General features: G+C 41.8%; 1 protein-coding gene across 5 annotated transcripts in view; it reads left to right on the top strand.

Moving 5' to 3' along the window:
• SLC4A4 (solute carrier family 4 member 4) overlaps window positions 1–27,957 on the top strand; it is a 235,811-nt gene that overhangs the window by 115,941 nt on the left and 91,913 nt on the right. For all 5 annotated transcript variants that reach the window (XM_074823379.1, XM_074823380.1, XM_074823378.1 and 2 more), the window contains exon 4: window positions 23,555–23,690. In XM_074823379.1, the coding sequence (XP_074679480.1) occupies window positions 23,555–23,690 (136 nt within the window). The remainder of the gene's footprint in view (window positions 1–23,554; window positions 23,691–27,957) is intronic.

Raw genomic sequence — 27,957 nt, 5'->3', positions numbered from 1 at the left:
TGCAGCCCATGGGTGGAAGAGGTGCTGGTGTAGTATAAGTACAGGAGTTAATGCACAGCAGATCGCTGGCAGATTTATTTTATTTTATTTTGTTTTATTATTTTTCTGAGTTCGCTGCTGCATGAAATCCATTTACTAAAAACTCCAGGAAAGAAAACAGATTGATGTTGATATATGAGCACATGTGCTGTCCTCAGTTTGACTTCACATATGCTACTGCATCAGTCAAGGTTTCAAAATTCTTTGAACTCTTCTTTTAAAAACAGAAGGCAATGAAGACTTGGTAACATTTCCTCTGTACAGATGAGTGCGGCCCATCGCAGGAGATGATTTTCAAGTTAATAGCCTATGCTTCTTTTTCAGTATCTGCTGTAGCAAGGGTCTATCAGTTTGTTTGTGACACCAAACTGCTGTTCTTTGCTCACTCTGAAATAAATGAAACCCCCAAACAAGTTCATTTTCCCTTCTTCCAAACTTCATCAGCTTAAGTGACATAGCAAGTACGGTGGCTCCTGAAAAGGGGGTTTCAGTCACGCATATTGGTGTTGCTCTTAGCTGTATCCCTGGCAAGGTTTGCCCAGCACTTTGTTGTAGAGGACTGGGGAAATGAAGAGATTCCTCTCTCTGCAGCGGCTTAGTTTTACATATAGCTTTAAGCAAATTCTTTGAACTGGGGGATAGGGGGAGGTGGGGAATTTAATTTCCCTGAAAATCAACTGGGTATTTCTTAACATAATTTTCCAGTCTCTTTTTAAAAGTTCAGTAGGCTTTAAGCCAAGCTTTTTTTTTTTTTTTTTAAAAAAAAATTATCCCTTCTCTGTGTGTGTGTATTTGCATACCCAAATAAAACTGTTAAAATTCTGCAATCTGAAAAGGCTGAGATGGATCCATGTGTGTCTTGGCATGAGTATTGCAGATTCTCAGTGAATGCATTTCCACTCTGCAGCTTCACTGCTGTCTCTTGCTCGCAGACTGCTCCTTCCCTTGTTGGTTGGGGTAATGTTGCTTTATTCTCAGAGCCATGAAAATGTGCATCTCACTCTGGAGAATTTAAGTCGGTAGCTGAAGTAATGTATGAGACTGTTCATCAGGGAGCCTGGTTTGCCTTAAAAAATAAAAATTACAAAAAAAAAATTTGGTGTCACCAGTGATTTGAATCAGCAAGTAGGAAACTTTAATTTAAATAATGGATTTTAATCTGGCTATATAATTTTCATGACTTCGTAAAGGGAAGTTGATTCTCAATGATTGATTTGCTGTTAATATTTCTTTCACAATGAATATATCATTCCATTTTGGTAGCCAAGTCACACTTATAAATACTCGTTTTAATTTGATAATGTAATCTACAGGTATTCAGCATCTAATTTTTGTGCATTAGAAATTAGCAACCAATGCATTTTTTATTTACTAGAGGCAGAACACAAACACCTAAATTTAGGCACCTCTGTGTGGGTGTCAGCATACAGTAGAGGCATTTATAAATTGCCATTATGGTCACTGGAGATGTAGTTAACTTGCACAGTCAAGTCTTGGGGAGTGATTCAGCAGACCCTGAAGCAGATACCTTCTGGCTGCTCAGACGAATTCCTCGCTCAACTCTGTTGCTTAACCTGGCTTTGGCTTGCTATGCTACCTGTAGATGTCCAAGTTCAAGTGTTCATGCTGGTATCTGGCTGGAGATTGAGAGGACTACCTTTTTATATCATCTGTGTCAAATTCTATGTGGATAGAAACTGAAATTCAGTTTAAAATATAGGTGAAGGCTGCCTTTATTTGTATTGGTGCAACTACTTGAGGGTTTTGGTGTTTGGCTTTTTTACTCCTGTTGAAATCACTTTAGGAATCAAGGGAAGTATTATCTGAGCTAAAGAGCTAGTGGAGTTCCCCGTTCTCCTTGGATGTCATCTTCTTGCCCCTTCTTTTTAGCTCAGAATTCAGAAGAAATAAACAAGCTCTCCTGTTTTGTCACCTCCCATTTAATTACTGTAATGAGTTGAATAATTTAATAAACTGACAGTAGTATTATTTCTGCACTATAGAAGATACCGCTGTCAAAAACTAGTTTAGCACATTTGCATAGTCTCAGATGAGATGATTAGTTACTGATTCTCACTTGGATTAAGCAATTTGATTTGCCCTAGTCTTTGGAATCAAACATGTACTTTCTGCTCTTTATTCAGTGTTCTTATTAGTTGTCATGTTCTTGGTAGATTACAGTACAGTTTGGGTCTTAGTTTCATTTGTTAGTTTTTAAATGAGTTTATTAAGAAAGTGTTTAAAAGGAGATGATCCACGCAAGAAGAAAATAATTCTCCAGCTTGCTGGAGTTGAGTTCTTGTTGTGAGGGCCCACTACCTTTATCACTTTCGAGGTGCGTTTCTTCTTGCCTACCACGTTGCCAAATGTAATATTAAAAGGAATAACCTGCCTTGCATGTCTTCAGGAGATCCTGGATGAAGACTGTTGTCATTCTTCAGGCATTTCCTAAAGTCCTTTGAAACAAGAGAGAAGGGTCAGAAGTCCAGCAAGCTTTTCAATGCTGTGAAAACCGCTTCTGTTTTTCATACCTGTCCCTAAAATAGTATGCTCCACTTAAAAATATAGTTAACTTCCAAGAAAAGGACACAAATAGATAAATAATGAGTTGCTTTCTTACTAACAATCTCTAGGACATTGACAAACAAGCAAAAAAAAAGATTTAAAAAGTTGCAACTTCTTCTCCTTCTCCCTCTGCATTACACTTCTGCTCATCCTTAATGCAATAGGAGATGAATTCATTATGGGCCCTGTGCTAAACTGTATTTCAGGCAAGAGAAGAGGGTCAGCGTACCATGGCTCTGTAATAGGCAATATAATCTAATGGGGAGAACGCTGCAGTGGAGTCAGGCGAGCCAAGTTGCATTTTTGGCGCTCTGTCACTAACCCTCTGGGTGATCTTGGCTGGTTAACCTCTCCCGTTGTCCTGTTCCGTCCAAAATTGTGTGTTAATCAGAAATCTATGAAAGAACAGACTGGCCTTCTCCAGAGCTTTGCCAGCATCTCCCTTTTTTTCAGCCCTCTGGTTGATTTTACTATATGCGTTAAGTAGCCGTGATTAAAGATACTTGAAAAACTTACTTGTTTTTTGCATTTTTTTTTTTAATGTGCTGAGACTTGCACTGTAGAATTTGCACTGCTGCAGTTAGCAAATGCTCTGTCAGCTCCACGGAAATGAGAAAGAAATGGTGAATGTTGTGAGTAGGGACGTGAAGAAAATAGGAACTGTCTGGTCATTGTGCAGGTAGCTAATGTATTAGCAGCTATGGGCAAGAGCTAAGGGAAGATAACTATGCTAAAGTGTAAGATGAATTGGTAAGATTGAGATCATTTGAAGCTTCAAAATTAGCCTATATGCAAATTAGATATGTTTTAAAAGCAAGTTCTGTTGAGGCAAGTTAAAACGAATGTGTGGAGTTGTCATCTGTACAAAACCACAGCTGCGGTGAAGGCTGTGACTAGGGGTTGAAGGAACTGACAGCATAATTGTGTTTTGTATGAGGGATAGTCACCTGCATTTGCAAACAAGAGCTGGTTTTCCTTCCTTTCATCTGTGCGTGTATATATATATCAGGAGTATAATTACTGCAGCAAAGGGCCAAGTCTCTGTACTTTTCCTGCAAGAGACAGCTGATGTGACTTAGTTATTCTCACTTGAAAAGCAGCAAGTGCTGACATCTTGTGCAGGCTCCCGGGATGCTGCAGTCACTTGTGCTGGCCAGGCAGGAGCAAGCGTCCGCACGTCATGCTCCAGAGAAAGGAAACACGCAGCGTGTTTCGTGACCCAGGGTGCTGCCCTGGCCACCGTCACTGTCTGCAGGCAGAGTCTCTATTAATAGAGCTGGGAGCCAGATGATTCCTGGTGTTACATCAGTGCTGACTCTGGAGATAATGGGGAGAGATGTTTTGAGGTATCAGGAAATCAACTCCATGGGATGTGCGTGTTTGCAAGAGAGCTGGGATTTCAAATACTGTAGTCTTGAAACTGAAAGATGCATTGATGTGAAAAGATCCATGAATATGATGGAGAGAGTTCAGTTTTGATGTACAAGCTAATTAAACTCATTTCTGGGTAGCACAGAGCTTACATGTGCACTTGGTGTGTAGTTGCTACTTCTCAGTATTTTATTAAGCTCCTGGTCTGGGGACTTGCTGATATTAGTCAGGCACATGAAGCCTAAGCCCAGCACATCAGAACTTGTTTCCCATGAAGGTTGGTAGTGCAATGCCGTCAGTACTGTAACTGGGGTATGAGTCATTGGCTAAGTGTCTCACACTCCTAGGGATGCTGTAATGCCAAAAAAGTCCAATGGAAAGGTTGTCAAAGGTTTTTAAGCAAATATTTTTAAGCATTTATTTCTGATAAGGCTTTATTGCTGCTGTAGGGTAGAAAAAGTGGATGCTGGCAATTTCATCTTTGTTGACTTTTCAAGCCATTACTGATGACTTTTCCAAACATTTTGTCATAAGTTCACAGAGTGCTTCAATTTTCGTAGTATAGCTCTCAGGGCACTATGAAAAAAATGTCTGAAGGACATGGTTTGCTGTTGCCTTCCCCACAAGTTATGTGATGGATGGTGTTAGAATTGTAAAGCAAGCTGAATGAAAGCAGCCAGTTTTAAGCTATTCATGACTCAGGCAATTGAAGAAATTACTGCACCAAGGGCAGAACGTAAATGCTATATGTAATTAGAAGTGGGTACATCCGTACTTGCCACTGCATTTTTTTCCTTGCCGCCCAAATCAGATTCTGATAGATCCAGGAAATTCTCCAAACTCATGACATCCAGCGAACTATGAATTGCTAGGGCAGTACTCTTCCATGAACAGGGAAACATGGGACTCAGATACTTGTAGGGCCAGTGAAGATAAACTCAACAGAACCATAAAGTCATAGCAAAGACAATCTGAATATTGAAGCATTTGGGTGGTAGATTACTCACATCTTAGTCACCTATACATTAAACATAACACTAAAACAGTTTCTTAGCTCTTTTCTTAAACGATAGTATGTAGACAGTTAAAATGGAGAATTTAAGGTCCTTGCTTGTGTCTTTGCCAAAATGTAATCATTAGGACTTGAATTTTTCATTTAGATGTCTACCTTGAGCTACCATTTCTTCTGGGGAAGAGGAGGAAGAAGGAAAGCAGGGATAAATTTCTATTTAAAATTCTAGAAAATGTTTCAGAGAACCTAACAAAAAAAATTTTCTAGTGATTCTGGTCTCTGGAAACTAGATTCCACCTGTGTTTTACGTCAGACACTAGAAAACAGTTGGCCATGTCTGCCAGTCATTGCCCAGGTGAAAATTTGTCCAAATTACCCAAAAAGTCTAAGCTTTGTGAAAGCCTGCTTGACCATGTGCAGTAGGAAGGCCTTTGAATTTCATAGCTGAAGGTTCTCAAGTCTTTTGATCTTGCCTGGGAGCAATTCAGCCTGCATCCGAAGTCCTAATCCACATTAGGGACTCGCCTCAATGTTTCCTGCCCCCAGCCTGATCATAAGGAGCAGGGATTATCTAGAACTTGCACTGGATTTAGGATAATCACGGCATTGTGATCTTTGTGCATGCTGCTGGCATACGAAGAAGAAGGTAATGAATCAAGCAATAAAGTGGAATTAGGTTTAGGCTGGACAGAAAAGGGCAGTCCTGAAATTTAGCCTGAATTGGCTGTGTCCATGCAGTTGTGGTGCTCTTAGGAGAGCTACATGTGAGGCCCGTTGTCTCGATGATGTATCTCGGAAGGTTGCGCAGTGATGGGACCGGAAGAAACGAGCACAAGCTGCTCCATGGGAAATTCTCTCTGGGTATGAGAAGAATATTCTTCACTGTGAGAGCAAATATTGGAGGGAGAAGTGGTGCAATTTCCTTTTCTGGAAATGTTCAAGATTCAGTTTGATGGGGCCCTGGGTACCTAATCGAAAGCGCTGCTTTCAACACCAGTTTGGAGCAGATGATTTCCAGAAGTTTCTTCCAATCTAGGCTCATCTCTAATTCCGTGGTCTGCAGGTGAAAATCTGGAAGAGAAGGGTTTGGCTAGTGATTTATGACAGAGGTGCTATTGTTGTGAGCAGAGAAAGCTGTTCCTTGTTACGGTATCTGTGCTGTGTTAGATTTTTAATTTTTTTTTCCACCAAGATCTTAGCCTCTTAATTTCGTGTTATAGAGAAGTTTCTGTGAAATGTGTATTTTCCCTTCAGTCTTACATTTTATTCCTGAGGTTGAATTCAGATGTGCAGATGTCTAATTTCTGGGTGTCTGCTTTGTCACAAAGTGTATTTACAATTTAGAAACTGCTTTGTACAAAGAAAGGCGTGGAGGGATAGGCTAGTTGTACTATTTCTTGATTGATTTAAAAGATCAAGTTTTAGTATCTCTAACATAATTTTTTCAAGGGGAACAATATAATTTTTAGCAAAAGGGGGGATTTTCAAGCACTTGGCTTTGACTCTTTGAAATGTGGAAAAAAGACAAGCTTTTGGGCATGCAGGCAGTCCTGCAGGTCTCTGGGATCATCATGCAACATGACCATTTGCTGACTGTGGAGCTGTTGCTCTGGGCAGGGGCAGCATGAGGTCTGATGGACTCTTCTTTTCTGTTGATGGGTGCTGCCAAATGGTTCAGCTTTGTCCAGCCTGGGTGGTTTTGTTGCTTGAACCGAACTTACTTTTGCGTACTGCCAAAGAATTGCCCTTATTTGTGGGATCACTCCATTTACACGAATGTAGTGTATCCTATATGCTAAGGACATCAGCGGAAAAGCATATAAAGCATTTTTTGGAGAGCTCTTGTCTTATGAGCAACACCATTTTTGTAAAAATCAATTGCATCACTAACTTAAACCGCTCATCAGTGGCTCTGTACTTGAGAAACAAGCCTAGGGACCTGCGCTGAATGCAGTTGTGTGGTACTTTGCTATTGATGGGGGGAATTACTTCCAGACCAGGCTGTGACATGAGAGTTTTATCTGGAACTCAGTCTTCTGGGGGACATCCCTCCCCTGCTCTTGCAGAAATGTCTTCTTTGCTTCATGCTCTCCACCATTACTTGCTGGACTGACCTTCCTGAGCTGAGACAGCAGTGTTGGTCCAGTGTTTTCCCTGGATAGAAGAAAATTGCTGGGTGCTTGCATTTCCATGTCCTCAAGAGGGTGTAGGGAGCTGGACATGGTCTTTTAATGACATCCTATCCATTCAGATTGTTTGCAGTCGTAGGTATTACCTGTCTGCGCAATGTGCTGTTTATCATCGTTATTCCAGCATCTTTAGCTTTTCCCTCTGCCACATCTGATATTGAATGTAAAGCAATTCCTATAGATTCCCTTTGGAAAGGCCAGTGTAGCCTATTATGGAAAACGTCAAATTATTTTAGGGTCACATTTCACTGGGAATAACTCAGCAAGCATGACTTTGACTCCGCTTATTGCCATCTAGCGTCCCGTGCCTCGTTAGCTTATCCTACAGCAGCCTTGTGCTTTGTTAGGCTCCCGTGGGAAGTTAGTGTGCCAGGAGATCGCAAGTCCGGGCGTAGGTAAATGGCTGGTTGGATAGTTCAGCATGTCTTTGGCCATAATGTTGTTTTCTTCACTGTCGTTGCGGATATAATCTGTTGTTAATCCTCCAAGTCTAAACCTGTGACTCCTCAGAGGACCTGAAGCTTTTTGTTGATTTTGATTTGCGGCCTTATTATAGACAAATTAATGTACATGATTGACAGCACGCCAATGAGAGATGAGAAGAAAATGAGTAATTAACATATATTGGGTATTACTGATTGCTTTTATGATTATCTGGATTTTAAGGTATTAGCTGGAAAAATAACTCCTAATCCCTTATTAAAGATAAAAGGCGGGTCATTTAAAGTAGAAGGTTGTTTTCAGTCCTGAGAAGCACTGGAAATATGTCTTGGCTCCAGCAGCAAACTAACCTTGAAAGCCTGTAATTCCAAGTTACTCAGCTTAGTTGTTCTTCTCGGCAAGGGAATTTCTGAAGTTTCCCATGTGCTGGGAGGTGGAGGGGGCTGCAGGACAAAGCGACCCTTGTCATACGGACTGCGTGCTTGGCACCGGGACAAGGTCCTTTGAATATCAGTATTAACTGAGCCCTGCCCAGCTGCTGGGCTGTGAACTTTCAACAGTGCAGCCCAAGGTCACTCAACTGCACGGCACACTTTTGCTGGGTGGTTTGTGACTTTGACTTCATGTTTCTCTTGGGGTCATGTCTCCTTTACAAAGCTCCCATCGTGCCTCAACTTCTTTCTACCTTCCCTACAGCAGTGCCTGTCCTCGTCGTCGTGGCCATCTAACTGGTTTTGTGGCCATGCACTAAGCTGAATCTGCAAAACAGAGTGGTCTGAGCAGAGATGGCTGATCCCAGTGGGGAAGGGGGAATGAGTGGCTGAAGAGCTGGGAAGAAAAAAGTGTTAAAGCTCAGGAAGGGTGACATTTCTGTATTGCTATCCTTAAACCCACCCAGAGCGTGTGCATGTTCCTGGGGTCAGAGGGAAAACAGCAGCACCCCTTGCTGAGTTATAGTAATTAATCATTTGCAGAAACTTGCCACACACTAAGACTTTCCTAATAATCAAGTATTTCTTTTAAAAAAACAAGTACATTCCTTATTTCTGGGTAATGATATTTGAGCAACAGTAAAACCACAGAGTTTTTAAATTTAATTCCCGTATTTTAACAGTTCAGTGTTTCAACACATCATGTTTATATACTTCTACTATAATTTCAAAAAACAATTTAAAATGCAGTGTGACCAGTTAAAAAGAGATAAAGATAGCATTTAACGACACTAAGGAGATCAGTACTTGTAAAGCGATTTACATTTGAGGAAATGCTGTTTTGATGGAATATGTTTTGGAAAATACTGTTCATTTCTGGTTTGTCCTTTCCATCCCAAGTTGTTTAAAAGTTTATTACTAGTATCTGGCTGATTTGTTATCTTTCTTTTTTTTTCTTCTTTTCTTTTTTTTGAAGTCCTGAACACTGCTTAAGGCCAACTGTGCTGCTGGGTGCTCATTGCTTTTGCAGATGACGCCACTTTTTTGTGCTTGAGGAGGGATTTTAAGAAGTACAGGTAGAGTTTGACACCATGTTGAGTTGGTCAAGGTCAATTCCCTGAAGGAGTGTTGTTTTGGAGTAGTTTTGCCGTTTTCCTCTGGTTGTCCTGTGGGACAGCACATGGAGTTAGTTGAGTTGTGCTGGGGGAGCCCTTGGTGTTTCCAAAGGGTTAGTTAGCATAGAGGGTCCTGAAAAAAAAAAAATCTTTTCATGGCGTTAAGTCTGTAGTAACTCCAGTCAAGTTGTATCTGATAAAGGTCACTTCAATTCTGAATGAGAGTGTCCATGCAAGAAACTTAGGTGACTTCTCTAATGCATGTTAAAACCAAGCTTCCAGTTGGTTTGGTTTAATTGCTTCTGGTGTCTTCTTTTAGCTACTTCAGTATGTCTGTGCAGCATCCAGAATAATTCAGGTGTGGATTCCTGAATAAAACCTTTTGGGCTGCTACAGGACATGTGGGTAGTAGTAGCTCCATCTTCCTAAAAGCCAAAGAAGTTGGAGTTGGGGCATTTGGTGAGAAGAAGCCACGGAAACGCTTTGCATGGAAAAGACAGCACATAAATATTTCCAGTTGGATGCATTTTTTTTTTTAAATACTTCTAATATATGAAGTTGGCTTTTTGTTACTTCAGTTTCTGATATCAACTTCCAGACCATGATACCAAGCACATCATTAAAACCAGCATGGGGTTTCCAGTCTCTCTTCGTTACTAAAAGTTGTTCTGAAAACCTGGCAAAGCACTCAGGGTTGGGCAGCAGATGTGATAACTGGAGTGGAGATCAGCTAGATTTGGAGTTCTCCAACAGAATAAAATAAATTAGGTTGGAAGGCACATATGGCGGTCATCTGGTCCAAACCTCTGCTCAAAGCATGGGCCAGCTTGGTAATTAAGTTATTAATGTTGGTTTCTAAGTTACGATATCGTGTCCAAATCACGCTTTTGTTAGAAGCGCAGGTGAAATAGAGCCACAAGGAGGTACAGTGATTTTTTTAATTTTTTTTTTTTTCCTCTCGAACCATTCTGATCTCTTTGGATGCACCTGGGCTGACAGTGCTCAGAGCAGAGAATACTTAAATGTCCTGGGGGCTCCCTTTTAGCACAGGTGGTACAAAATTATTCTTGCCACAGTATGGTATGGAGATGTGGCCTGGGCATGCTCTAATCAAGAAACTGGGAAGTGTGGGTGCTTGATTTTGGTCATCTAGGGATGGCCCAGGGAGACATCTCTCTGGATCCTCCTTGCATTCCTGTTCCACTCATTTTGTCTGAAGTGTGTTTAAAAATGTTGATCTTCCCTGTTATGTTCTTCCTGCCAAGAACAAGGAATTGCATCTACTCTCTCCTCCTACGGTTTCATCTTTACCTCGTGCACATGCTGTAAGCAGTGAAGTCAGCAAATGAGTCCTGTTGTATCCTCCTTCTCATAGGTAAAAGGAAATGACGTGATCCTGTGAAATACACCATTCACTCATGGCTTGCCTACTTTGGGGCTAACATGGGGTTGACCGTTAGGAAGGTCAATGATTATGCAAAAATCAACCCCGTGCATTTTGCTAATTACAAGTGGCCATTCTGTTCAAGTCCAAGCCATCCTCAAACTGACCTCCTACTTGTTTTTACCTTCCAACTGTCTAATAATTAACAAGCTACTTAATGCACAACAAAAGACCAATTAACCCTAAAGCATTTAGTGAACGACATGTAAATTAGTTGTAAAATGTTGCTGTAAACATTAAATGTTAGGCAATTACATAAACCAATAATTGCTAAAGTTGCATTTAGGAGCTTAAAAGAAATAAAGAAAAAAAATCTGCTTAAGTAGTGCTTTGGTTCCGAGAGCTCTGCTAATGGTTTTGTTTTTAACTACAGCAACCCCAGTCTCTGTAAGTCCAAACAGGCTGTGGCAGATTAGATTCACTGTGTTTTTAGTAGTGGAAGAAAAATAAAGGCATGCTAACCTTGTGTACTTTTTGAAACCACAATGTGGTTGAAAGGTGGTAGAAAACCTGCAAAGGGCAGTACCTGGAGTCTAGAAAGAAGTGGAAATCAGATAAAATAATTTGTTTCTTTCTGCTGTGGTAGGTGGTATCCCATTTGGTGTGTTAAATTAGTTGGGTACCAATTCGTGGTGATTTGGATGGATTGATTATTGTTTTCTTCAGTTTCAGGCTGTGCGAAATATTCCAGACCTTGCTAAAACCTCGGGGCTGGACAGGGTCTTATGAGGTGTGAGAGTGAGGGGTCTTGGCCACTTACGGGTGTTGAGTTCATCTCTATCTTTCATTCCTCTTTCTGTAGACACCTTCATGTCTGAGCTGCCTCACGTGTTAGCCTTTGAAAAAGGTTAAGTGTCTTTCCACCCACCTCTGTGGTGAAGTTTCACACGAAGAAGCTGGTTTGCTTTTCTGCAAAATCTTTAATCCTCTTAATTGGCTGTCTTGCTCTTAGGTGGTCCAGTTCACCCACTGGTTCTCAAGTTCCTGCTGCTAATGTTCTTAAATAATTCATTTTCCTTGTACACCTTGTGTACTTATTCTCCGTTTTTTGGTTAAATCTTCCTTATGTTTCATGTTTGCTAGTTTTGCTTTGACCTAGACTTGTGTTGGACTGATATGTTTCTAAATGGTACAGTGAGGTGGGGCTTTGCCTCTTTATTCTGTATACTTGTGCTTCTTTACTGCTTTTGTGCCTCTCTGTTGTTTTGGTAAAAGTGTATCTCTGTGTGGCTCACTTTGTATTCCATAAGTAGTCTCCAGATACGAAATTTCTCATTTTTCAGTGAAAAAAAAGTTAGATTGGTTTGACATAGCTTTCTTCCTTCTTCAGTTTTAGTTATATCCTTTTTGTGAGTATATTGATCTTAATTACAATACAGTCACTTACTAAAAGCTGGCCTATGCTTAGTTTTACTGTATAAATACATTGGATAATGGTCTATTATTTTTATTTCACACAATTTTACTAGTATAGGTCCCAGTTGTATTCCTTTCCCAAAAGTGTAAATATTTTATACTTATATTTGATGGATTGAATTACAGAAATTTGCTTAAAGCACTAAAACTACCTTCCAGTATAGGTGAGTTCTTAGCAAATCCACTGAAGCTATTGCCTTGCCAGAGTCAATTTTCCTTCTTGTACTTTGGAGTCTGATGAGAATAGCTCTTTCCTCTGCTGTAGACGCCAAGGTCAACCACAAAATTTGGCCAGTTGACTTGCAGCCAGGGAAGGCTATGCATTGCTAGCCTGACATCGCTTTTCATGAATATTTCATTGGCCTTCTCTTGATTTTTTTAAATTTTTGGTTTTTTTACAAACTTCTTTTATCTCATTTTCCTTCCTCCAGTGTTTGTTTTTGCTGTTGGCATTTGCTGAAATGCCTGCTGTATAATACCCTGACGGCTTACATCCCTTCCTCTCACTGATGAGAGATTTGGGAGTTTATATAAAATGGCTCAAAATACGGACTTATGTTCACCTCTTGTCAGCAGTTAATCCAGCTGTGCAACCTTCCAAGTTCACTGTGTGAGGGATATCCAACAACTGAGTTTGTCTTATATGGAGGGATGAGTTTGCAGGTTCTGCAAACTGTGTGGGTTCTGCTTCAGGGTAGTGGGGCACAACTGAAGGCGCAGACCTTTGTGCAGAGCTTTATGAAGCAACAAACCTGTTTTTTTCCAGCACAATCATGTTCTGTGGAGGTTTAGTGCTTGTGTAGGAGGTGGGGGGTGAGTCTGTGAAATTGAGTAAAAAGGAATCAGAAGCTTGAACTCTGCTTTCTGTTGCAAGGGGAAACCGGTGAAGAGCAAGAGCTGCAGAAATGTCACCAGGCTTTTGAGAACAAGTTGAATCAGGAGTTTTTCTGGGAAGCCAGTTGGAAGGAGTGTGCTGCTGGCAGCCTGGAGCCACTCAGAGCCTGAAGTTAATGGTGGTTAATTTTTAAAGGCAGTAACGAAACTGGTTATTGTGCCTGTATCTCAATAGGGTCTTTCTGCTACTGAAATACCATTGCAAGAGCCCTTTTCCAAGTCATTTTGACTCTGAGAATAAAAGAAAATGCCCTCAGAAAAGTGATTTATCCACCAGAAGCTTTGCTTTGCTACACTGCTAACAGATGGTGACAATTTCATCAGGATGATCATGACATGTCCGGGGATTCCAAGTGAGGGAAGTGCTGAGGACAGGCTTTTGTCACCCAAAGTGCGGGTCTGAAGAGGTGGATCTACTTGGTTGAACTTGCTCTGCTGCAGCAGGCAAGTATGAGAAAACCAACATCCAAACATGAAACTAACTGGGTTTTTAGCCTCTCTGTCAGGCCAAATCCTGCTGCTCTCCAAGTCAATGAAAGAATTATCTGAATTCTCACCCTGGCTTTGCAGCTTTTTAGATAAGTGGCTGCTAACCTTTAAGAGCCAAAAGGGTGGTTTGTCACTGAATGAAGCTTTTCAGAAGGTGATGGAAAATAAGAAAAGCTGAGCTTTTTCAAAACATCTCAAAGGAGGTTGGCACCTTACTCCTCCTCAAGGTGAGGTGGCCTCCTAAGCTCCAAGGGGATTTAGGCTACCAAATTCACACATTAATGCTTAAAATGTGGAGATGCGCATTTGTCAGACCAGCCAACGCATATGCATCATCTCCATCACATGGAGAAAGGGAATGCCTTCCACATCCAACACCAGCTCTGATGAGGACCAGTTCTAGTTATATCAGTAACAGATGCCTTTTCATCTTTTTTTATATCTTCATTTTCCTTCTGTCGACCACTATGGTGCCCCTTTGCTGTACTTTATTCAACCCAAGCAGGACAGCTGTATTTATTGCTGTTCAAAACAATGCCTGGTAACGAACACTGCCTTTGATAATTTTACTCTTGGATGAAAAGAAGGTCATGTTATGGATGCTGAGGAAGTATTTGTCAGCCTTGAAAATGAAATTCACCTTGATAGGGGCTTTTCATGTTATTTATTCTGCCAGGTTTGTGGGACCCAGCTTCGATCCCTGACCCCTGACAATTAATCCTGCCACTTACACGTGAGCCAAACAAAACTGCTCAGATGGGACCCAGCCATCCATACCCATTTTCGTAAATAGTGGTCCTGCATGCAAGGCAATGGAAAAAACAGCCCTAATTTATTTAACTCTCCCCCAGCAGTAATTTGTACTTTTGAGCCTCGTGGCTGATGAGGGGCTGTGGCATCTCTCTCCTGTGTGGTGTTGAAAGCCGGGCAGGTGATCATGAGGAAATAACAACTTGTAGAACCCTCTCAGTGCATGTATTTTGCTCTCATATACCAGCTGGTCTCCTGCGACGATTGTAAGGAATAATAACGCACTTTTTCTGTCCGTGCCTGAAGTGGACGAGGTACTTGGCAACATTTAAAGCAGAGGGGACAGAATGAAAAGAGTTGAAAGCAAAAAGCATTGGATGCCAGAGACATTCAGTACTCCTTGAAATAGTGCCTGGCAACAAGAGATGGGCTCCATTTCAGCCGGAGACACTGGCTGAAAAGCACATGGGACAAAGGGCTCGGCACGCACTGAAGCTGCAGGAATAAAAAAAGAAAATCCTTGCACGCTTGTGCTTGGCTTCCTTCCTCTGCGGGTTGGTCGTCTTCTGTCAAGCCCTCGCTGAAGAAAGCTTCTAGAAGTGCTGAAGTGGTCAGAGCTGATGTGGAGATTGATTGAATGGGACAAATAGACAATGATGAAACCCTGCTTGTGAGAAGAGCTTAATAGGCAGAAAATTGTCTATTGCAGCCAGAGGGCTGGTTTTAAAGCACAGAGAGGGAAGGGAAGTTTCTTCTTGTCGCTGTGTGGAAGCTTAAACTCAGAAAAAGAGCCCAGAGTTGTTATAGCTGTGTCCTTAAAAATGTCACTGTACTCTCACCATTACCTAAAAAAGGAGGCACAGGTAAATAATCAGTGGTAAACTGAGTTAATAGTTTGGCAGGAGGGCTTGTAGCTGAGGCAAGGAAACGGCTGCAGGGACTGCATCTCATCAAAAAAGCTTTAAAATTATCTTTGAGGGAGCTGCATTACCGGGTTGGAAAAGAAAATGGTATCTTCTTTTGCTCACCAGAGGAATAGGAATTTTCTCTTGTGCTAGCTTATGTTGAGCAGTTGCTTTGTGCCCACATTGTGCTGTTGATGCCGGTGGAAGTACAGGGGGAGTTGTGCATGATCACTAATGTGATTAAGATGTTTAAGATACTAGAATAGGAGCCCAGCACATGTCTCTGCAAAAGACTGTGAAAGCCATACTGCTTTAAAAAGGAGAACAGAGAAAAGCCAAAGAAAAAGAAAAATGCTGAGAATTAGGGAGCAATTTTTGAACTTTGTTATGTATGGCAGCCACCGTGCTGCTAAATGGTTTAACTGGAGACTTGACTGTTATTCAAGTCCAAGGGAGTTGTGCCAGACAGCATCCCGTATCTGTGTGACAGTGGGAAGTGTTACAAAGCTCAGAAAAAAGCCAGACTTTCTCTAGGTGCTGCTTTTTCTTTATTAAAGTTTTTTGGCAACTGCTTAGTAATAGCTCCTTAAAAATGTGCTGCTATAGCAGTTTCACACCACTTGAAGTAAGATGGCTGACCTCCAGGACTATTCAAAAAATACCGCTGTTATCCATATTTTGTAATGAATTGCTTGTTATGTAGTTTGTCATGCCAGGGCTTACAGACAGTATGGTTTGTTACAGGGCACAGGCTGTGGTACAGAAGCATGGGCTAGTTGTTTAGTAAAAATAAGTCTCAGAGGCATCACTGCCTTTGATGTAATTAAAAATGGCACTCAGTAAATCTAGAAAATTTTTAAAAAGTGATAAAGAGAAATTTCCTGTTTTTCTAGCAGTTTGGAAGCTAGTCAGTGCTGATTAGCATCTAGATACGGCATACCCACAGAGAACTGTGTGGTCCACATGCACCCAATTCTGCACCCTTGAAATCAGTGGAGCCTTGCATTGATTTGAGCAGGCAGAGACTTGCATTGTTAATATATTAAATATTCAGTCTGGCTCAACTTGCTAATCGTGTATCTGTGGGAGGCTATCAATAATGCATTTCATTTGGAATATGTAGCTGCCTCTGCTCCAGACCTGTTATATAGATATTATTGTTATTGTCTGCAGCCAAAAAAAACCAGACAGTTTTTGAAGACAGTTATTGACAGTCTTCTCTTGAGTGGATCACTGTTTGGAAAAGTTAATAATTAGTCTTGAGGTTTAGCATGCAATGGTGTCTTTATCACAGCTGTGGTTGGAATTAGCAGTCTTTCTTCTGTTGTAGGCAGTGCCTTTTATGTTAAGGCTGACCAAGTTTTTCATTAGATGATGCTGGTTTTGTTTAAAAGGTTGCCAGACTGATTGTCCACATTGCACACCTTGTCCACATGAGCTACTACAGATGAGTTGGTTTAAGACATTTTTGAGAGAAGGGTCTTTTTTCTGTCCCTGTATCTACAAGGAATGTCTCAATAAAAAATCTATAGACAAAAGTTTGGTACATGATCTCCACAGCACTGAAAACAAAGGGAGCTGAGAATGCTCTGCAAATAGTTATGTAAAAGCTGCCATTCTTCTGGCACTTGAGAGAATATGTTATTAGTAAGCATTTGTCTAATAGTGAAGATTTTTGGCAGATCAAAGACTTAATATATGCCACATGCTGCAGAGGAGCTTACAGCAGAACATGTACAATCATGCAGTACAATAGTCCAGCAAAAAATGGATTATTCAAGAGGCTGTCAGTGCTGTTCATTATGTGCTGGATGGGGTCACGATCGAGGAATGGAGGATATTTGCTTCAAGATGGATCAAGCAGCTTCAATTGCATTCTCCACTTTTGCACCCTATAGTCGTGAAAGAAATGGCACAGGATGGGATCTGGGTGGCGTGGTGAGTGTTCTTTGCAGGCTGCCAAGTTCAGCCTGTGGGCAAGGCTAAGCTGCCTTACAACCAGCCGGCACCGAGCGCAGGGTCAGAAAGTAATCGTTTTTCTCTGTAAGAAAAGAAACAAAATAAGGAAAAAAAAATTCTCACATTTGCTTAGAGTGATTAGCTGGAGAGTTGATCAAGACCCTGTTGTGCAAGACCCTGGGAAAGGGCCGATGTGCAGTCACTGAGCAATGTTTTCAGGTGCGAGTGTTTCTGTGAAGCAGGTGTCGTGTAAATATTGGTGCAGTTGACTTCTTAGATGGCGCTCAAGGATGCTCTCACTTGGTAGAGCACTTGGGGAATCAGGAAATCAGTTCTCACCTGGGCTGTTCTGCAGAAATTGGTATTACCTAATTGGACTGTTATCTCTTCCATAATGGCAATAACAGTTCTTACCTGTGAAAGAACAGCAAGAATAGCACGGAGAGTCTATGCACTGTGCTCCCATGGGAGCAGTGCTCCACAAATGCTGAACAGTATTGCTAGTGAACTGAGTGTCTTTTGCCTTACCCTGTGACCTTGGCTCGGTGTGTCACATGCCATACATGAACCAGTGACAGTGTCCAAGACGATGATTCTTAGTGACTCCTGATTTTAGGTGTGACTCCGTAAGCTGTTAAAACAGTGAGCCATGAAAGCCATTTAGATGGTGCTCTTAAGTCTCCTCTCACATTCTCACTGTCAAATCTTATGCTGGTCTGGACTCAGAAGCTTTCCTCTGTAATTTTTGACAAACTGAGTAACTGAACTAGCTCTTGATTATATTAATCAAGCCAGGTAGATGCAGAACAAGAATCAAATTTGAAATTAAGAGCGTGAATTCTGATCTTATCAGTGACGTGTAATCAGCACCGGTCCAGGTTACTGCTGCTTCTGATGACATCCCTGTTGTGAAAGGGGAGAGAGGGGAGATAGTAAGTGTCCACAGTCTGTCCTGCAGATGGAAGTTGTACAAAGGGAGAATCAAAATTGAAGTGAGTTGCAATTTTTTTTTTTCTAGTCTCCTGTCCTTAGGAGTGGTTTTGCACTGTCTGTAGTCTGCAGAGCTCTGTGCTTGTGTTTCACTGTGACCTACAAGGCATGAAGCCTAGGCAGAGAAAGGTTTGTTGCTCTAAGGGGAATTAGAGTAGTAAAACTGCCTAGCGTGCTGCTCTCATTGATAATGCTGACTGGACTGTGGGGTTTTGTCATCAGTTATCCTTAGTAGAAACTTACCCACAAATAGTGCCTTGAATTGCATCTAAAAACACTCAAACCCAGGGGCTTGTCTATGCAAGAACGGTCAGGAAAATGAATGGCAGTTGATCAAAGGTATAAATCATAAGGGAAATGATTAAACTGCATAAGATCTTGTATCGATGTTAACACACAATTAAAATTGTTTTGGTTAATGGATTAATTTTGGAAGTGAAGTCAGCTAAACTAGAAAGAAAACTACTTTAAATCTGATAAAAGTGTCTGCACAGCTGTTTCACTTAACTGGCTTGCTCTGACTTCATATGGATTTGAACTGAGTTTTGGCTGAGTGAGAGCAAGTCCCAAAATTATGGGAGTATAATCATGTCCTATTTTAATAAGCGTATTTGGAAAGCATGTTTGACAAATAGCCTTCCTTGATAATGTTACCACAGGCTTTGAGGAAGGATTTACACTAGGTCTTTTGGGGATTTTTGTAGCTGCTGATGTACTTCAAAGTAACAGAGAACTTCATGTTAGATGGTCTGTTTGGTCTTGAATGGAGGAAGCAGTTGACTGAGGTGCAGGTCCCAAGGGTATTTAAAAGTGTCACTGGTAACAGCAAGCTGAAAAAACAGGAGGAAAACCATGTTGGCTGTTTTACTTGTACATCAACACAAATGAGTGTCCTGTGTCCCCCATCCCAAGGCAGCATCGTACACCTGGAGAGCCAGGCTGTAACCGTCTCCCACCCACCACAACCCAGGTGTTTGTAACTTGGCCCTGAAGCAGGAGGTGACTTTAGGATACTTGTCGATACCACAAAGCCCCCCAGCATTGCACATGTGGCAGGGAGCACCACAGGCACCGCGCCTGCTATCCCATCCCATCCCATCCCATCTCATCCCATCCCATCCCATCCCATCCCATCCCATCCCATCCCATCCCATCCTGCCAGGCAGCGAGGGAGGGCTCCCCGCTGGAGTTGTTGGTTGCCGGAGTGGGGCTGGCATGGGGCTGCGATGTACCGCTGCAGCTGATCTGAGGTTGCTGTGCTAGAATGTGTCTCTCTCGATTTCTGAGCTCCCTCGCTGTTGATGGAGATGGATTTTGCCTTTGGGAACCCGAGGGTATAAATTGTACTCATAATTGGCCTGAACTGAGCTAGGAGAAACTGCTGATGTGTTCATTCTCTTCTGCAAGTGATGTATTTTCTAAGCAGCCTCATGGCCCACTTGTGACTGAACAGGAAAGGGGAAAAAGGGGAGGTAAGAGGTGTCACTTATGGATGGCAATACCTCTGTTTAAGTGTTGTGTTGGAGTATTTTACCATCTGCAATTAATACCTTAATTCTTCTTCTGTTCAGAGGAAAAATATAATCCTAGCCATCTAAATCCGTGAATTAGCATTTTATCTGCTACATATTTCTGTTGATCATCAGGTTGTTTCTTGAATGAGACAGCAAGGAAAATAATATTAAAAAAGACTTAGCAGCAGTGGCAGCTGATCCTGTTGTAGTGGTGCTGGTTCCAGCAGCTCCTAAACTGGACAGATTAGGTATAAGCGAAGGTGATGGTCAAGGCTGGGGCAGGCTGGCAGGGTTGGTGCTCAAAGGTCGGGCAGGGGGAGGTCTGCAGAGTTCACCCCTCAGGTTAATTGCTCTCCGGTTTTTAAGGCTGATACTCGGCTGTCCGCCCCGTGCTGAGCACATGGTGTTCACTCCAGAGATTAAGATGAAAATATGTTCTCCTTGCTAAAGAGAGCACATAAACAACCCATAAACGGCCCATTAATCTACAAAATTGCAATAAAGAACATGTGGTAAAGCAAGCTATAGGAGACCTGTGACCCAGCAAATTCCTTAATTGGATTTTGAACCTTATCATCTGTGCTAAATGCAGCTAATGGGAAATTACAATAATGAAAGAAGAAAAGAAAGAAGGGGTGACATATGACACATGTCCAGGTTTGGTGGGAGCATTTCTGTAACTCCTCTCATGATCCAGATCAGTGAGCAAAATGGTGTGGGTGGTTGTGGAATTACTGTGTTACGGGATCGAGTATCAGGGTAACTTCTGTGTAATAAAACCACTTCGAAATGACTGAAAAGAGGTAATTTTACCGTCGGCTGCATCTGATGCCTTCAGCAGCTCTAGAAGCTCTGCATTCACTTTTCTTACAGGCTGTTCCATGCACCAACCGCTTGCTGTGCTGCATGTTGCTTTTGAAGTGGTAGGATGTAAATTTCTTTTATTGCTTTTCTAACTGTGAGATTTAGATTCTGTTCAGAATATAAAAGTATACTGAGAGTCATTAGTGCAGATCAAGGGGAAAGGTGATAGAACAGGCATGTTATGGGTACCCTGACAGCAGGTCTTGCTCTTCTTCTGGAGGATGACAGCAGAGTTCGGACACCATCAACTATGAGCTGTAGTCATCCAACTTAAATTCCCCAGGCCCTTTCCACCGCTGTGAGACCACTGAATGGCTGGAGAGCGGCAACCCCTTGATGGTGATGTTCTTCAGCTAAATTCAAACCAGTTGAGGGAAGATGAGAAAGCAGATCATGGAAGTCTGCGGGCTCATGCAGTAAGCTGTTTTGTATTCTTTTGGCCAGGCATCATCTTTGAATTCTTTGTATTTAACAGCCTTAGCTGAATCTTTGGCTTCTGTTTGAATAGGTATTTTTCCCTGTGTATGCCTAGTGAGAGATCTCTGCCCTGAAGCATGGGTGAGAAATTGTACCTTGCCTCCTGATGCTCGGATGCATTGGTTTCAGCACAAGCTCCTGGCACCAGTGGCTGTCTAAAGATGTGCTCAAGTGTTATGCATAATTGAGTTTTTAGAATAGGTTAATCTTAATTATTTATACTAATGTTTGTTTTAAATGTGTTTTAGATCCAAATTGCTTTTATAATTGCAAGGACAATTTTCATGCATAAGGTTACGTGTTTGCAGAAATATTTTGGAACTGTTCTGCAAAGTGCAATTGGTACATCCAAGTCAAATAATCAAATACTCATTATGCACCTCACAGATTCTGAGAAATATATTTGAGAAGAAAGTTAAGTTCTGTAGGAGCTAGTGGTTATAGAAAAGTGCTAATTACTAAGAGGGTTAATGTGTATTTTTCTATAACTAAATGTCTATAAATTCAGCAATATTTTTCTCTCCTGTTGGGAGCGTATCGAAGGAAAGCTTTTGTTCTTCTGGTGAGTGATGGATTTTCTCAAAGGACGGACTGATGGAAAATGCGAAAATCTTTGTGTAGCCAGTCTGGGAGTTTTACTGAATGATGGGCCGCGTGTGGCTTACATGATGTAGTGGCAGAGGCACAAGACCAGTTGGTCTGTGTTGAAAGGCTTGTAGCACGTGTTCAGAGATAGTCGTGGTTAACTGTGATGATGAAATCATACCATTGAAATGATGAGCTTGGGAAAGGAGTTATGCTATGCAGTTGATTATTTCTGTTGGGGATTGGTGAGGGCTGTGCTACACAGACATGATGATAGTGTTGGAAAACACAGATTGATACATGTAGCCGGCAGGTCAAGAGGCTGGACTGTTATGCTAGCTACTAAGGGATGGTCAGGGCTTTTATAGATTTTCTTAATGGGATTGTGTTTCTGTGATGAAAGGCAATGCTGCTGAGGACTGACAGGAGAAAGGAGAAGTGTGTAAATGTCCTTGCTCCTGATTAAGTGAGAGAAGGAAATCACTTTCCAGCCCATTTAGCAGGACATGCAGTGCCCTAAAGACCTCTTCAGAGGTTGCCTTCTGTGGTGCTGGGTTGGGTTGTTAAAGAAGGGACATGTTGCTCCACTGTAAACATATAAAGCCAAAAGACTGATAGGTGCCAGGTGCCTGACAATCTATACTCCTGATACCATCCTGGCCTGAGTGCTGCAGGGGTTTCCAGATGTGTGGCTCTGTGTGGTGTTATTCTCTCCTACCTAAGATGCAGAGCCAGTGTGAGGCAATGTACTTGGATGCCCAGGGAATTGCAAGGGCATTTATGACTGCAAGTATACTTTCAGTAGAAAAAAAATCTGTTTTGTATTATGAAAGCATCATCGTCTTAACTGATGAAGAAATTAATTTGCATCAACCTTTGCTGAGTAATTTAAGAAGAAAGCTATGAATGTGTCTTTAAAAAAAAAAAAAAAGGAGAAGAGGGCATGTTTCTTACTGGTTCCTTTTTTCACATTACAAATTGAGACTTTGTTTACCCTGGAAAAATCAATGGTGATTGGACACTTGGTGTAATTAATTATTTTGCAACAGACAGACAGCTGATCTTTTGAAAAGAAAGGAGTTTTTAGCAGAACCGTTCAAAGTTCATAGTCTGCTGTTTAACTCTAATGCTAATAAACATTCAGCAGAAAGGATGTCTGTCTTAAAATTTCACATGATCGTAACTTCGTTTTAAGGTGATATGATCAGAAAAAAACTGCAGACCCCAAGAAGTCCTCCAGCAAGGTGGCTCTTGTGGCATGACCTCCAGTTGCCTTTGGGAGATGCCCTTAGGTCTTGGGATATGGATAGTGACGTTCTTGGTTTTTAATATTGAATTGTGTGTGTTGCAGGAAGGGATTTCTGCTAATTTTTCTTGAGCTAATAATGCAAATTAACTTTGCTTGTGCTATCAAGAGAGCATGTGTTGAACATTTCTTTTGCCTAAATGGGCAGTCTTTTCCCAATGGGAACAGTTGTTTTTTTTCAGTGCATTGGTGCCTGACTAAATGCGTTGGGTTGCATTCTTCATGTATAGATGAGACAACCTTTCTGTTAAATATTCCTGTGTTTTCCAGCAGTAGGTCTGGGGAGGTTACAGCCTGCCTGGCAGCCCAATGGGAGCCTGAGCCTTTTTGGCAGGGAGGGGAAAGCCAGCTATGGGATGCTGTCACAGCAAGCCCCAAAATAGTTTGGCTGAAACTGGTTTTACGTCATATAAAAAAGGGTACGAAGGATCTCAGCTGATCAGAGTACGAAAGGTCCTTAGGCACGCACCATAGAGCGTATTGGTTTTGAGCTTGATAGCGCTTTTTTTTACAAGGGCTGCAAATTGCTGTAACATAGTTAAGGACTGTAGGAAGAGGCAAGTTTTCCTGAACTTTACTCCCAGCTTGAACTTTTAAGAAGTGAGAGGCAAGGAAGGGGAGAGAGGGAGATAGACGGTACCCTCACTCACGCCCCTCTGTCTGCAGCGACTAGGATGTCAAATGGAAAAGGCAGCCTGGAGAAGCAACTGAATGGTTTTGGGGAGAAGGGGAAGGAGAGGAGCCACACGTCCCTGGTCATCTCTCAGGCTGTTAACCGCAGTATTTTCACCTCCGCAGTCTCCCCCGCTGCTGAACGTATCCGCTTCATCCTCGGAGAGGAAGATGATAGCCCGGCGCCCCCACAGCTCTTCACGGAGCTGGATGAACTTCTGGCCGTCGATGGACAAGAGATGGAATGGAAGGAGACTGCAAGGTGGGTTGGTTTTCCTTTATCCCGAAAGGGAAGGGCAGCTGCACAGGACCCCATGGGGAATTCCTTTTTAACATTCAGTTGGAGTAATATCCATGCTACAGGATCACTTGGGCAATCCACAGAATGGAGCCTGTATAGTTCAAATTATCTTTCTTTGATAAATGAGAGAATTTGAGGATTTGTTTCAATATTCCTTTAAAACAAAAACTAGAAAAAAATAGAGTGCCAGATCTATTTGAATAGTTTGCCTATGGAGAGCCAGCAGACATATGGGCTTACCAGGGCTTTGCAAAGAATGACAGTGTCTTGGCCAGAGTTGTCAGAAATTGGTGCTTGAGCAAAGCTTCTGCAGGTGTGTCAAAACTACTTCAGTTCACTTGCCCAAAAGTAGATTTGAGCCTGACCCCACAGCACACCACGAGCTGGGAAATTTTGGCTGTGTCCCTCTGCTAGCAAGTTGCTGATGACATTACTTTTAAATAGGCAAAAAAATCTAAAGGTTTTTTCTTCTGAGAAAATTATTCAAGGTTTGTGTTAAATGCTGGACGGGGTTGCCCACTTTGAGTTTCTTTTTTAGGTTCTCAGCGTGTTACTTTGCTGCTGCTGTTGGTTTGGTCAAAAAAACATGCCAAAATCATGGTCAAAAAAAATGCCAAAAGAGTGGAATGTTTTTTTGATCTGGTTGACACAAGTTACATATAGTTTATTTCTGAACACTACTGAAAGAGCCATTGGATTGGATTTGTGATCTAAAGGCTGCTGTTAAGCCTCTAGCCTTAAAAAGTTTTGATATTTTTATACAGTAAAAATATTTTTATTGGGTTTGCCTTGAAAGGTAAACCCCTAATTGCAGTCTGGTTGCTGTGAAGGCCTGAAATGTCCCACTAGAAAGAGGTGTTCGCCCAGCTGGAGAGCAGTCTGGGGCTCTACCTTCCCTATCCCAATCCCCCTCGCTTAACTTGGGGCTTTACCTTTTCCTTTATTGTGGTTGGGCTAAGCTCTTTCCCCACCTTCCAGTCTTAAGAGCACCTACTGTGTTCATAGCTCGTGTTGTTTGGTTACCTTAACTTTCTTTACCTGCGATTTAATGAACCGCTCCACCACCTACCCCTTTACCCCCTTATCTTTCTTTATTTTTACTTCTCAGTCACTTGGAGGACCTATTTAAAGACTTTTCACCTTTTACTCTTTGACTTCTTATTTGTTGGTCATCCTTTTCTCCCTTTATTGCTTTTCTTCCCTCTTATCATTAGTTGAGTACTTGCATTTTGTCATCTGTACCGCCCACCTCTACTTTTTACAGCAAATTATGCTTTCCTCTGTCCATGCATAGGTCTTTGGGAAGAAGTTTTAATGAGAATTTGTTAAAGCTTTTTCACAATTCAGACCTTAGTGTGGTATTTCTTATCAAGCAGTCTCTTTGGTCTGTCCTTTATAGTACGAATATTGGGAAGCTCTGTTTTCCTTAAGTCCACAAATGTCAGTCGTCAGAAGAAAGATGCCCTGTGTCCTGCATGACAGGTCACAAAGCACTGCTATTTCTTGAGGGACATTTGTCAGAGCCCTCTGCTCTGACATTCTAAGGACCTTACAGTGGGACATGCCTGCACTCTTTCGTACTGTCAGGTGGCTCTAGAGGAAAAGGGAGGTTTTCTCCTGCTCTGGCAAATGATTTCGGGTTTTATGTGTTTTCACACATCTCTGATAGAAGGGCTAGATAGAGCTGTATATGTGATTCTCTCTCTTTAAAGATACACATATGCATTACATACTTTAAGCACCCTTTTGAGGCACTGTGTAGTTCCTAAACTTGGCCCAACGTCCCAACTTGCATGCTATTTTGTTGATAATGATGTTGCATAGTGTACAATTGTTCAGGATTTTTCAGTATCTTCCTGAAATGACTTCATCTTGCACAGCAAAACCTGCTGTAAGCTACGGAGCAGCTCCTACTGCAGGACATGCCAGCTAGAGCTGGCTAGCGTGGTGCTTCAGCAGGCAGAGGAGCTGCCAGATATGCAGCTCACTCCAGCCCTTTGGTCTAAGACTTGAAAGAGCACGGAAACTGTCAGGAAATAGTGTTTGTATTTAAAAAGTTTAGCAAATGATACTGTCCCTTCCAGAGCTGTTCTGTCAATAGAATAATAACTGCTACCAAGTCACAAAAAATTTCGAGCAAGAACCTTAAAGCTACTGATTAAAAGACGTTTCCAGAAGAGGACCTTTAGTTGCCCATCCTGATTCTTGATTGATGTGATTTCAAGCGTCTGCGTTGCAACCCCAGTATAAATAGGCTATAGCTGTCGCCCTGCACATGGTGACATTTCTGACAGTGGGTAAGATCAGCCTGTGACCAGGGCATAAGATGTCATATTCCTTTGCACAGTCCTGTTGCCTGTAGGCACATCACAGTGTTGGACCATGGTTCACAATAAAGGGCCATTTTGGAAAAACATCCTTAGTGTACACCGGGTTTCACAACAAAGCCCTGTAAGTGCATTAGAAATAGAGCAGTAAAAGGGAAGATTTATTGCTGTTAAAAGGTAACCTGAAGATTTGGGTCACTGGCTGCTCCTTGTTCATTTTGTTGGTGCTCATAATCGATTTACCTGGTGTGGATGGACAAGTTCTTGCACTAACATGTGAATGTTTGAGTTTCAGTGGTAGTTACCAGATGCAGAGCAAACGAAAAGGAAAAGACCTGAAGCAGCTGGAGGCCAGCAGTCTATTTTGAGGCTCAGTACAGTACATTTGGGTACTAAGATGTGTCCACCATAGTGTGGGGATTGTCATTCTACAAGGCAGGGAGATGGTAGATCATGAGATTACAGAGAAAATGAGTGAAAGGGTTGTGGGATGGTGGATAGGTTTTTTTATTCTTCTATTACGGTGTTTTTTTATTACATAAGCTCTGTCAGGCAATACATTTATGTCCTTCACCCTTTTACACATTATAATATTAACACACCTTTTAAGCAATCCCTTTTGAAGCTCTAAAAATAAAAAATAAGATGGCTCCTGCATCTTGGTTAGCCTAGATACCAGCTGTCTTCACAGTATGCATACACCAACTATACCGTTGGCTCCCAGAGACACATTTGAAGTGCAGGGTGTTATTCTGGTGACAACCAAGGGTGCTGGTGGCAGATTTTTCTTGCAAGTCTCAGCCCTTTGGAGCCAACGATGCTGATCAGTACCTGAATTCAGAAGTCCCCAGTGCCAGGAGAGCCTTGCTGGAGCTGTCAGTGTAGTTTCCAGGGCCCAAGTGGCATAACAAAACATGGGTGTTTTATGTCATACCTTGCTGCTTCTCTCATGTGGTCATGGGAATGTTTACTAGCTGTTGCAAGCACAGTACAGATTGCAGACAGTAAGAATATGTAGATGTCAAGAACAGAGTGGGATAGATAGGAGGAAGGTAATTTGAATGTTTTCTTAAATAACAATGGAGATGATCTTTTGCCCTGAAACAGTACTTGCTGCTAGGCTGCAGACAGAATGGCTTTCAGAACTTGGGAAACTCTGTTGAAAGCTGTACAGCTCTATATTTACATGATAGGAAGCATTAACCCTGTGGCTGTTTCTTTTGCCCTCTCTGCTCTCCTCCACCCTGAAAGTCCAGCACTTTTCCCCCGTGCTTAGCAGCTGCCCATGCAGCTTTCTAATTGTGAGTGAGCTGTTCTGCAGAAGCAGATTTTTTTTTTTTTAAAGCTGATAAAGAACAAGGCATTGGTTAAACATATGGAAAGCATTGGATTGCATAGGAGATGGTGTACACCAGAGCTTCAGAGTGGACTTGGGAACCAAGTGTCTAAAGCTGTTTCAGGGTGCTTGGAAGGCTTGTGACTGTCAATGAATTCCTAACCCTAGGAAAAGGGTTATCCTGGGGACCATGCAAAATAGAGCAGGGGATAGGTCAAACAGGTTTGCAAGTTACTGTTTGTTTTATTGGTTTTGTATGGTGGGTTATAGTGAGAAAAGTAAATGGAAAGCAAATATTGATAGTTGTGAATAATACGCTTTCACTGAAAAGACAAACGCTTTGTAATTTGCAGCCTTTGTGCTGTTGCAGGGTAAACTGCATCTCAGTCGCACACAATATAGAGCCTTTGAAATTCATGGGGTTGCAGCTGCCCAAACCCCTTAGGTGTCTGAGGAAATACCCAGATTCTGTGAACTAAATAGAACCTTATGAATTCGAGATCAAATTCAGTCTCTTAGCTTAAGTTAAAAAACAGCCTTTTAAAAAAAAAGTCTCAAAAAGAGA

This window comes from Strix aluco, chromosome 4, assembly GCF_031877795.1.
Source record: "Strix aluco isolate bStrAlu1 chromosome 4, bStrAlu1.hap1, whole genome shotgun sequence".
NCBI classification, from domain to species: Eukaryota; Metazoa; Chordata; class Aves; order Strigiformes; family Strigidae; genus Strix; species Strix aluco.
This window is presented reverse-complemented; position numbering and strand designations above follow the sequence as displayed.